General features: G+C 33.6%; 1 protein-coding gene across 1 annotated transcript; it reads right to left on the bottom strand.

Moving 5' to 3' along the window:
• Positions 1-534: 534 nt before the first annotated feature.
• LOTGIDRAFT_87271 (hypothetical protein) lies at positions 535-6,068 on the bottom strand (the record flags this gene model as incomplete). The annotated part of the gene is made up of 2 exons (XM_009057006.1): positions 535-653; positions 5,828-6,068. Coding segments are annotated over 2 exons (360 nt in total), but the record flags the coding sequence as incomplete, so codon positions are not given.
• Positions 6,069-12,292: the final 6,224 nt, after the last annotated feature.

The following is a 12,292-nucleotide window of genomic DNA, read 5'->3' as shown; positions in this document are numbered from 1 at the left end:
TATAAAGATGCACATTATTTCTTCTTCAGAATAAACTCATAGCTTGCTGGTTTAATATTAAGGGTTGTATGCAGCGCTCGTACTTTGACTAAAGTTAGACTTTGTCTATTAAAGTCGTTAGTATACAGGCGATTGTATCCGTCTCAGATAGATCTGCGGTATATGAAATTCAAATATTTTGTTTAATTCGTATAAGAATGTATCCAATACATAGCATTATTAGGTCGACTTGTTCTTCCTATCTGCAATTATAAGTTTACCTTTATCTGGGGTCTGGTTGCGACCTTGAGAAACAACCCTTCACCATGCCTTTGATACTGTGACTTACCTTAGGTCGATGTGGATGGTACTACCTATCTTAAACAGCTTAAGCCGTTTTCAAGGACGTACTTGCTTTCTCAAACAGATAAAGCTGTCTGCACCAGGAATGGACAACGGCTCGTAACCAGGCATACACTCACAAACAATGTCAGCCACCGGAGAACATTCTGATTTGAGAATGGAGAACAGAGGACAATGATAGTTACAAGTTGCGCACCAACTATATTTGTTGTAACTTCCGCTAAAGGTGCCTTTTGGGCATGGTGCACAAATTGTGTTCTTGGTAGCGGTACATGGTATTTGAACATACTCTCCCGGTCCACAATCACAATCTGGAAAAGGAATAAAAACATGTACAGATGGTTCTACGTTTGTTTAGACTAGTAGTAGGCTGGTTTCCCGAAAATTTCCCACGAATTTTACCTGTATTTTGCGTTCGGGTTGTTGTTAATATTGATATTATTCGGTCGCGATATTGCTATATCGTATCATTAATCAGTACATTGGACTAGGTAGTCTTGATTGGCCAGTCTTACCTGAGCAGGGATCTGCTGCGCAAGCCTCAGTTTCAGTTTGATCGCCGATACATGTCGCACCTCCATTTGCGGAACTTGGATTATCACAAAGCCGTTGTCGAGTCCACATACCACCACCACAAGTTTTTGAACAAGTGGAAAATTGTCCCCAGCTTCCCCAACTGCCATCAACTGTAAAGTAAATGATTATATATCTACAGAAATATTTAAAGAAATATATTGCATACCCGTTGAAAACGTGTTTAACCAATCCTTACGTGTATACAAATTAATAGTTTTTATATCGAATACAGGTGATTTGTGCTGAGTATTTTTTTCATGTATATTATACGTACCAGGTCATGGAATTGATGTATATTATACGTACCAGGACATAGAATTTGTGTATATTATACGTACCAGGATGAGGAATTGATGTATATTATACGTACCAGGACGAGGAATTGATGTATATTATACGTACCAGGTCATGGAATTGATGTATATTATACGTACCATATAACATCAAATACCAACGAAACGAAACAAATAAACAAATGCGTAGGTCCTCTAGTCGCCCTGTTTTTAAATTTCGACTAAGTCTTTGCATAATTTCCTGTCAAAAGTTTTTTTGTGACAGGCCAAATTCTGAAAGTTAATAACTTTTAAACCTTACCTTCGACATCCTTCATGTTTAGACGCCCACGTGAAATGGGGGGCGTATATTGCCGTCACCCATGTCCGTCCGTCCGTTCGTTAACAATTGCTCGTAAACACTCTACAAGACACAATTCTAGACGGATTTTGACGGATTTTGACGAAACTTGGTGTAAATGTTAATAATCACCCAAGGATGAACCCTTTTGAAAATCAGAGAAATCGAAAAATATTTAGTATGAGTTATTGCCCTTGTTTTGAAAACACGTTCAATTTTTAGCACGTAAAAACTCTAGAAGGCACAATTCTTGACGAATTTTGACGAAACTTAGTGTAAGTGTTCGGTATAACCCAAGTGTGAACCCTATCGAAAATCAGAAAAGTCAAAAAATATTAAGTAGGAGTTACTGCCCTGTTCTTGAGAACGCGTTCAATTTTTAGCTTGTGAACACTCTGAAAGGCACAATTCTTGACGAATTTTGACGAAACTTTGTGTGAGTGTTCGTTATCACCCAAGGATGAATCCCATTGAAAATCTGAAAAATCGAAAAATATTTAGTATCAGTTATTGCCCTTGTTCTTGAGAACACTTTCAAATTTTAGATCTTAAACACTAAAAGGCATGATTCTTGACGGATTTTGACAAAACTTGGTTTTATTATTCAGTACCGCACTGAAGGTTTAACATTTGTTTCAACGAGCTAAAAATTAAAAACGTTTTCAAGAACAGGGGCAATAACTCATACTCAATATTATTCAGTATCGCCCTAAAGAGTTCAAAAGAAGTTTATGACTGAATGTTGAATATTTCATACTGGTGATTGTTACTGTACTGCTAAATATCTATGTTCAAAATCAAAGCTGCCAGTGGGCGTATATTACCTTGCCTGGCAAGCTATCTCTTACAGAAATAAATTTTTTTTCGTATGTTCGGGGGATAATACCACATGAACTTGAGCTTTGACAACATTCGGTGTAATTTATAACGACATCTTTATTTAAGTTAGCAGCCTTTAACTTGTGGAAATATGCAGATTTTAAAATAGGTGATTTAAATATTTATAAGAGCACTTGTTTGAAATTAAAGACATTTTTAAAACAGTATTCTAAAGTACAAATTCGCAGCTTAAATCATAATATAAATCAATATGTATAAACAAATTTTAAAAATAAAATTACACTCTAATTAGACATATCTAAATTTTATAAAGACATGTGGAATTGATGTATATTATACGTACCAAGACGTGGAATTGATGTATATAATACGTATCAGGACGTGAAATTGATGTATATTATACGTACCAGGACGAGGAATTGGTGTATATTATACGTACCAAGACGTGGAATTGATGTATATAATACGTATCAGGACGTGAAATTGATGTATATTATACGTACCAGGACGAGGAATTGGTGTATATTATACGTACCAGGACGAGGAAGTGATGTATATTATATGTAACAGGACGTGGAATTGATGCATATTATACGTACCAGGACGAGGAAGTGATGTATATTATACATACCAGGACGTGGAATTGATGTATATTATACGTACGAGGACGTGGAAGTGATGTATATTATACGTACCAGGACATGGAAGTGATGTATATTATACATACCAGGACGTGGAAGTGATGTATATTATACGTACCAGGACGTGGAAGTGATGTATATTATACGTACCAGGACGTGGAAGTGATGTATATTATATGTACCAGGACGTGGAAGTGATGTATATTATACGTACCAGGACGTGGAATTGATGTATATTATATGTACCAGGACGAGGAAGTGATGTATTTCATACGTACCAGGACGTGGAATTGATGTATATTATACATACCAGGGCGAGGAATTGATGTATATTATACGTACCAGGACGAGGAAGTGATGTATATTATACGTACCAGGACGTGAAATTGATGTATATTATACATACCAGGACCAGGAATTGATGTATATTATACGTACCAGGACCAGGAATTGATGTATATTATACGTACCAGGGCGAGGAAGTGATGTATATTATACGTACCAGGACCAGGAATTGTTGTATATTATGCGTACCAGGACCAGGAATTGATGTATATTATACGTACCAGGACGAGGAATTGATGTATATTATACATACCAGGGCGAAGAATTGATGTATATTATACGTACCAAGACGAGGAAGTGATGTATATTATACGTACCAGGACGTGAAATTGATGTATATTATACGTACCAGGACGTGAAATTGATGTGTAGTGTACGTACCAGGACGTATATTAATAGTAATTTCTTTTCAAAATATTTTCTTGATTTTTGTTATTTTGTTGATGTATAATATTTATAATATATTTATTTAAAGATGTGAATTTTCACATTTTAATTCTGTTCGACTTTTCCCGCTAAAACTCACACAAGAGCCTGCATCAGTTTTCACATTAACCCTCCATGGCCTGCTGACCTGGCTACATAACCTTCTTTACTCTTTATAATCTGGTCTAAAATATGGAGTCCCTTTAGATATGAAAATCGTCTATTTTCAATAATGCATATTTCGGAAAGTATTAGGTCAACAACTAAGATAAATACATTGTTAGAAAGCTAATGACAAGCACATTACAATCACATCGAATTAAATGTTGACAAGGCCCAAGTTGATGTGATATAATCCTCTGAAGATTCGAAAAATATGCAAATTATCCACTTTAAACAAAAAGTTATTTATCAAAATAACAAAAATAGATATCACCTTAGCTACAATTAAAAAAAAATTGAAAACGATCGGACAAAAATTGTTCACGATTTTTTTGCATTTTTCAAGAACTTCCGGTTGGAGTCTGATGTCTTGAAATATTTTTAAAGGGTTATTTTGCAGTCTGAAGTGTCTGGCGCATTGCCAAAAATGTTCTAACTATTACAGTTTTTGCTGGGAAAATAAATAATAGCTAAAAAATTACTGAAAACTCTGTAAAAGCTAGATCCGGATGGCAATGAAGCAGTGTATTGCAACCTGGGAATCTTTCATAGGGCAAAGATATCGTAAGACCTCAGCACTTTCATAGTACTTCCGGGGAACTCTCGGTTTCTCAAAATCACGTTGAGCGATTCCGTCCCCTGTGTAATTCACAAATGTGGACACAAAACTTCCAGGTTATCCATAATAAATAATTTGAATCACCTAGGAAGAAAAAATTCAAAGTGATACAAGCGCCGTAACCGGAGAGTGGCGCATTTTCGTAGAATTTGAATTTAAGTTCACCATTTATTATCTGATTTGTATGACTTTGGTGTCTATCACAACTTTGTAACTTTATTTAAAACTTGAATTTTATTTTTTTTTATCATGCCCTTTAGTCTATATCTTGTGACCTTGACCTTCAATGACCTTGAATTTTGTGTGAAAAAGGGTAGAATGTCCTTGACCTCAGCTATCTATAGATATACCATCATATCATACATCAACCTCCGGTTTTATAGCCCACCAAAAATTGACATTTTGCAATCTTAGACGCCTATCGTACATTCTCTAATAAACACAGGGGCTTGATTATTTCAGATTTTTAATGGCCTTAAATTATCTTTTTAATGATATATGACAATAATGCTTGGACAAGTTTTGAAAAAAAAAATTGAAATTATTCAAATCCGGTCCTACTATCATATGTAGTCACAATTAGAATGTGCTCGTTTTTCTCTCTTTAACGATATGTGACATTGATGGTTTGCTATAAAAATTCAAATCATTAAAGGGATTGTAAAGAGGTTTTCTAGCCTTTTTTTATGTGTATTGGGGGCACCTTTACTTCTATTTGGGACATTCCAATTCTTCGTCCGATGCCTGTGGTTCCTGCAATTCCATAAAAGAGTTAACCGGAAATAACACACCCCCGCAAGAGAATTCGTAAGCAACCTACCACCAGACCACAATAACATGAAAAAGGAGATTATCCCCCCTTACAAGATGCCGGCATTTCTAATTAAAAATTGCCGACTCATTCACATTTTGCTTCACCGTTGCCTTATAAAACTCTTTACTACGTCTTTCATTGCTTAGTTTTAATGGAATGGAAGAGTTGTATGATATTTGTGCAAACCAGAGCGCTTGATATCCTTATTTATGATAAAATGGCCGGTTTCGAATATACTGAGGCGACCATTTGCTAAATCAAGTTAGTCCAGTAGTAGTAGTAAAATAATAATAACTAAAATTCTGTATCTGGTCGCGGCCTAGGTCGAATACATAGTGTACCTATTACGGCCCTAAAACAACTCTTCGTCAAGCCTTTGATAATGTGACTTACCTTTAGCGGGTGTTGATGGTGTGTTATCTCTCAAACAGCTGAAATGGTCTCCTTGGGCGGAGCTCTTTTTGTACCCAGACTCACACTCGCAAACAATGTCAGCCACCGGAGTACATTCTGATTTGAGAATGGAGAACTGAGGACAATCATAAAAGGTACAGTCTAAGCACATTGTATAATTATTGTAATTTCTGCTAAAGGTGTCTTTAGGGCATGCAGCACAAATTGTGTTCTTGGTAGCGATACATGGTATTTGAACATACTCTCCCGGACCACAATTACATTCTGTAAACGGAATAAAAACATGTACAGATGGTTCTACGTTTGTTTACTGTATAATAGTCATAACGATGTGATAAAGTTCTCTTAATATCTCCTGTTGCAGCAAATAAAGCTCAATATTAATTTTTTAAGCTAGTTCGTCTGTAATGTAGCTGTCTCGCCAATGTTCACGTTTTAACAATACAGGGCGGTTAGAATTTTAATAGATTCAACCAAGACATGACTCAAATTCATATCGAAATATACCAAGATCGTACCAATCTAATAACCAAACTGGTTTCATTCAAATTCATATTGTGTAGTTTCTGTGGAGTTAAGCAGGGTGACGAAAAGATGCGACTAAAAGAATAGCAGTTTAAACAGTTTCTGTAATCTGTTTCAACTAATATTTACCTATATCAGAATGACTATATCCATTTACAACCTGTAATTAAAAATAAGATATTCTGGCAAACTCGTTTACCTCTAGTCCGAAAAATCTGCTTCTATTCCAGCCTCTGATAGATATTTTTTTACTTTTGTCGGCTGGAGTAGAGTCAGAAAAAATAGCCTGTTAAATGGGGATTTATCACACCTCCGAAGATGCGTTTTTTCTTACATAAAATTAAATGACTGATTATTAGTGTTAGGCATCACCGTAACTTTTGTTCTGTTAGTATCACGTGACAATGTGACCTTGCAACTAATGGCTTTCTAAATGACCGAAGCGAAATCAGTTTCGTCAAAAAAAACTTGACATAGATGTTGTAAGGAGAATAGGATACTAAAAAAATATTCATCTTTCCAAATATATCTGGGTTTTGCAGATCCGAGGTATCTAAATATGTTTAAATCCCCCGCATCTGTGGAGTTGCGGAATGTCTCCATTTTCAGCGCCTATTTTTTTGTCTCTACACCATCTGTCCAAATAGCTATAGGAGGGTGATATAGAGACGGATGTTCCAGTCTAGTTTACCTCAATATTATCAAGATGAAAACTACCTCGATAATGAATGGTGAATTTTATTAACGGGGATGCCTGAATCCCTAACCAACAACTATAGATCAACTCTAAAGATTTTCTAAAGCCATCAAATTAACGCTGGTATAAAAATTATCGTTGAAATACTGTTAACAAAAGTAGAAAAAGAATAAGTTTGCTCTCAACCCTAACAATTTCAACTTCTAAGTGAATCAATTAGAAAAATTCGCTTATTTGTTCTATAAAAACGATCTAGACATTTTGTAGCAGCATTTAATTAAGTATTGTGGAGATTGAATAGCTAAAATCCATGCCTCATTAGATATAAAAATATACAAAAATAGTCGATTCAAGGGTGGATTGTTCACACTTTTTCTAATTTGAAGACAATGTTTAAATATTTCAAGGATTAAAAGAACCAAATTCCTGTGGTTCTATCTTAAAAGGTAAGGTGACCACGTGACCTTATTATACAAGCCTTTATGTTCATAATGAACGCTATGGGTTTATAAGTAGAGTAAATAACGTATGAATGCGTGCGTTTTACATTAATATTAAACGTCAGCATATATGCAACAAAGAGTTTCCAAGGGTTAACCATAATACCCAACAGCTCATCGTCATGGAAACCAGCTAAATACAGTTTAAAGGCGCAGTATGCAAAATTTTCATTATCAAAAACGTTATAACCTATACCTGAAAATATTTTTAAAACATGCTATTTACATCTATTTTAATAAATAATTTGCGACGTTTCGATTAATTAAAAACTGAGAGTACTAATTGTTAATTAAGCAGTTTGACCTAGTATTGGTGTTTTGGTGACTGTAAAATTACTCAATATTATTAGTTGAAAAGTTCGGACTAAGTAGGAGACATATTTCTCTACAATTTGGCGTTTGTTTTAAATCCATACAGTAGTTTTCTAACAACTTCCAAAAAGCCTAACGAACTTTAAAAGTTTACGTAATATTACGTTAACTTTTTAAATAGTTTTGGCGTTAAAAAATTAATGAGGGGATTTTTTCAGTTAAAACTTTCAGATACACATTTCTCTATAAATTTTTCACAAATTTGAGCAAGCGGAATGCCCCTTTAAATAACGTTACTAATACGATGTATCATTTGAACCCCTTTGTACACAAATATTTCCTATTTCGTTTCATAACTGATGCATAAAGAGCTAGGATATTATCAAATATTACTCAATATAAATACAAGTACAATGAATCATGCTAACGGATACAGTTGGCAAAAAATTCATAAAAATTAAAAAAAAGACTGAATAGATATACACATTGTCCCGAAACAAACAAACTACACAAACACCAGTGAATCATGCTAATGTATGTAGAGTTGAGTACATAAGAGCGCAGCGTGACCATTTTGACTGGGAGGTATAACGTTTTTCCCACGAACACGTGGTCTAAAAAGCTCCTTCAAAGAAAAAAAAATAACTAGCACTAAGTTATAAATGCATACGAACATACAAAATCCATCGTTTTAGCTTTAGTATGGGTTGTGCTGTTATCGATAAACTGTTCGTCTACATTTAAAGTGACTGTCGGTAAAACTGCTTCAGATTATAATAATAATAATAATAATAACTTTATTAGACACCCGGTTGCACAAGATAATCTTCCCTGGGATATTACTACATACAACTACAATCACATATTTACAAAATGATAAACCAAAAAATAAGGAAGAAAATAAATGAATATATGAAAATGTATGGTTACGATAATAATGTGACTAACACATAAAATAAATTGAATTAATTGAGGTAATATTTTCCGTTGGTTATCAAAGATGAAGAGAAAATATAGTACTATTAGACACATAATTACATATTATGATCGTAATTCCTTTTTCAGTCCTGTCTTAAAACCCTCTTCATCATTAGATTGTTTAAGTACTTGAGGTAATGAATTCCAGAGTAAACTAGCCTTGTATTTGAATGTTCTTTTCATGGCCTCAATCCGGCACTTGGGAAGATGTAATGAGTTTTTTGTTTCTGAACGTAGACAGAGAGTTGTTGTAGAAATTGAAGATTGTAACCTAAAATAATTTGAAAGTAGTGAGGACATTTTCCATTCTTAATTTTGTAAGTCAGTATCCCAGTGTTATATTTAATTCGTTGTTCAAGAGTTAGCCAATTTAATTGAGAAAACAAGTCTGTCGATATTGTATCATAGTTCGCGTCAAGGATATTGCGTGCTGTCCGTTTTTGTAGCTTAAATAGGAAGTCAAGTTTATTCCGGAAAGCATTACCCCACACAATATTACAATAGTCTAAATGAGGCGATATATAGGCATTATGAAATAATATTCGTGTTTCTAATGGTAGATTTATTTTAATTCTATTAAGAAGATATATTTTAGATGAAACAAACGAGTGAAGCTTAGTTAAATGTTTCCCCCCAGTCTAAGTGATCATCTTTCGTAATTCCGAGTAAAATAGCTTCCGAGACATTGTCCAACTTCTGGTCACCAATGGAAAGAGAAAGGTATTTGTCACTATCTTTCATGTTTTATCAACATATTTTTAGTTTTATTTGCATTGATAACCATACCATTATCACAGCACCATTGGCTGATAATATTTAAGTCCTCTTGAAGACAGCTTTGAGTTTTTTATCGTAAAAATGTATAGTAGTATCATCAGCAAATATTTCGGGAATGACATTTTTAGTATAAAGTGGAAGATCATTTATGAAGATAAGAAACAAAAGTGGTCCAAGGATAGATCCCTGAAGAACACCACATTTTAGCGTCCTCTGTATGGATTGAAAACTACCAAGACAGAGGTTTTGGTTACGGTTTGATAAATACGATTTAATTAAATATAACAAATAAGTTTGTCAAGAAGGAGCTGGTGATCCAAAAGATCAAAAGCCTTACTGAAATCCAAGTAGACAACACCTGTCAATTTACCCTGGTCTAAACATTCAAGCCAATTATCAGTAATCCGACCTAGTGCTGTAGAACAAGAATTGAACATTAAAATAGGATGCTATCGCTTCATGTGTATAGTTCTTGCTACTGACTTATTTAAAATGTGCCCAATTAGGCCATTAGGCTGCACAGTATTGTATATTGATAGTATTATAATAATGTTCTTGACGGCAAATGACGACATTCTGCATTAAATATAAATGCAACTACAAAATAAATATTTTCACTTTTAAAATAGTACTCAATACATCAATTGTAGAGAGATATAGAAACACCACTGTTAAAATAGTGCTCAATACATCAATTGTAGAGCGATGCAGAAATACCACTGTTAAAATAGTACTCAATACATCAATTACAGAGAGATATAGAAATACCACTGTTAAAATAGTGCTCAATACATCAATTGTAGAGCGATATAGAAATACCACTGTTAAAATAGTGCTCAATACATCAATTGTAGAGCGATATAGAAATACCACTGTTAAAAAATGTTCAATACATCAATTGTAGAGTGATATAGAAATACCATTGTTAGAATAGTGCCCAATACATCAATTGTAGAGTAATATAGAAATACCACTGTTAAAATAGTGCTCAATACAACAATTGTAGAGTGATATAGAAATACCACTGTTAAAATAGTGCTCAAAACATCAATTGTAGAGTGATATAGAAATACCACTGTTAAAATAGTGCTCAATACATCAATTGTAGAGCGATATAGAAATACCACTGTTAAAATAGTGCTCAATACATCACTTGTAGAGTGATATAGAAATACCAATGTTAAAATAGTGCTTAATGCATCAATTGTAGAGCGATATAGAAATACCACTGTTAAAATAGTGCTCAATACATCAATTGTAGAGCGATGCAGAAATACCACTGTTAAAATAGTGCTCAATACATCAATTGTAGAGCGATATAGAAATACCACTGATAAAATAGTGCTTAATGCACCAATTGTAGAGCGATATAGAAATATCACTGTTAAAATAGTGCTCAATACATCAATTGTAGAGCGATGCAGAAATACCACTGTTAAAATAGTGCTCAATACATCAATTGTAGAGCGATATAGAAATACCACTGATAAAATAGTGCTTAATGCACCAATTGTAGAGCGATATAGAAATATCACTGTTAAGATAGTGCTCAATACATCACTTGTAGAGTGATATAGAAATACCAATGTTAAAATAGTGCTTAATGCATCAATTGTAGAGCGATATAGAAATACCACTGTTAAAATAGTGCTCAATACATCAATTGTAGAGTGATATAGAAATACCAATGTTAAAATAGTGCTTAATGCATCAATTGTAGAGCGATATAGAAATACCACTGTTAAAATAGTGCTCAATACATCAATTGTAGAGCGATGCAGAAATACCACTGTTAAAATAGTGCTCAATACATCAATTGTAGAGCGATATAGAAATACCACTGATACAATAGTGCTTAATACACCAATTGTAGAGCGATATAGAAATATCACTGTTAAAATAGTGCTCAATACATCAATTGTAGAGTAATATAGAAATACCACTGTTAAAATAGTGCTCAATACATCAATTGTAGAGTGATATAGAAATACCACTGTTAAAATAGTGCTCAATACATCAATTGTAGAGTGATATAGAAATACTACTGTTAAAATAGTGCCCAATATATCAATTTTAGAGTAATATAGAAATACCACTGTTAAAATAGTGCTCAATACATCAATTGTAGAGTGCTCAATACATCAATTGTAGAGTGATATAGAAATACCACTGTTAAAATAGTGCTCAATACATCAATTGTAGAGTGATATAGAAATACCACTGTTAAAATAGTACTCAATACATCAATTGTATAGTGATATAGAAATACCACTGTTAAAATAGTGCTCAATACATCAATTGTAGAGCGATATAGAAATACCACTGTTAAAATAGTACTCAATACATCAATTATAGAGAGATATAGAAATACCACTGTTAAAATAGTGCTCAATACATCAATTGTAGAGTGATATAGAAATACCACTGTTAAAATAGTGCTCAATACATCAATTGTAGAGCTATATAGAAATACCACTGTTAAAATAGTACTCAATACATCAATTGTATAGTGATATAGAAATACCACTGTTAAAATAGTACTCAATACATCAATTATAGACCGATATAGTGATAGAAATATCTACACAGAACCTGTTTTGATATTTCTTTTAATACAACTATATCCATTATAATTATGATGGACTTACGGGAATCTTGATAGTACCCAGAGATACCAAAACTGCAATATAA

This window comes from Lottia gigantea (assembly GCF_000327385.1).
Source record: "Lottia gigantea unplaced genomic scaffold LOTGIsca_299, whole genome shotgun sequence".
Classification (NCBI taxonomy): Eukaryota; Metazoa; Mollusca; class Gastropoda; family Lottiidae; genus Lottia; species Lottia gigantea.
The sequence above is the reverse complement of the archived record's forward strand: the minus strand, read 5'-3'. Positions and strand labels throughout refer to the sequence as shown.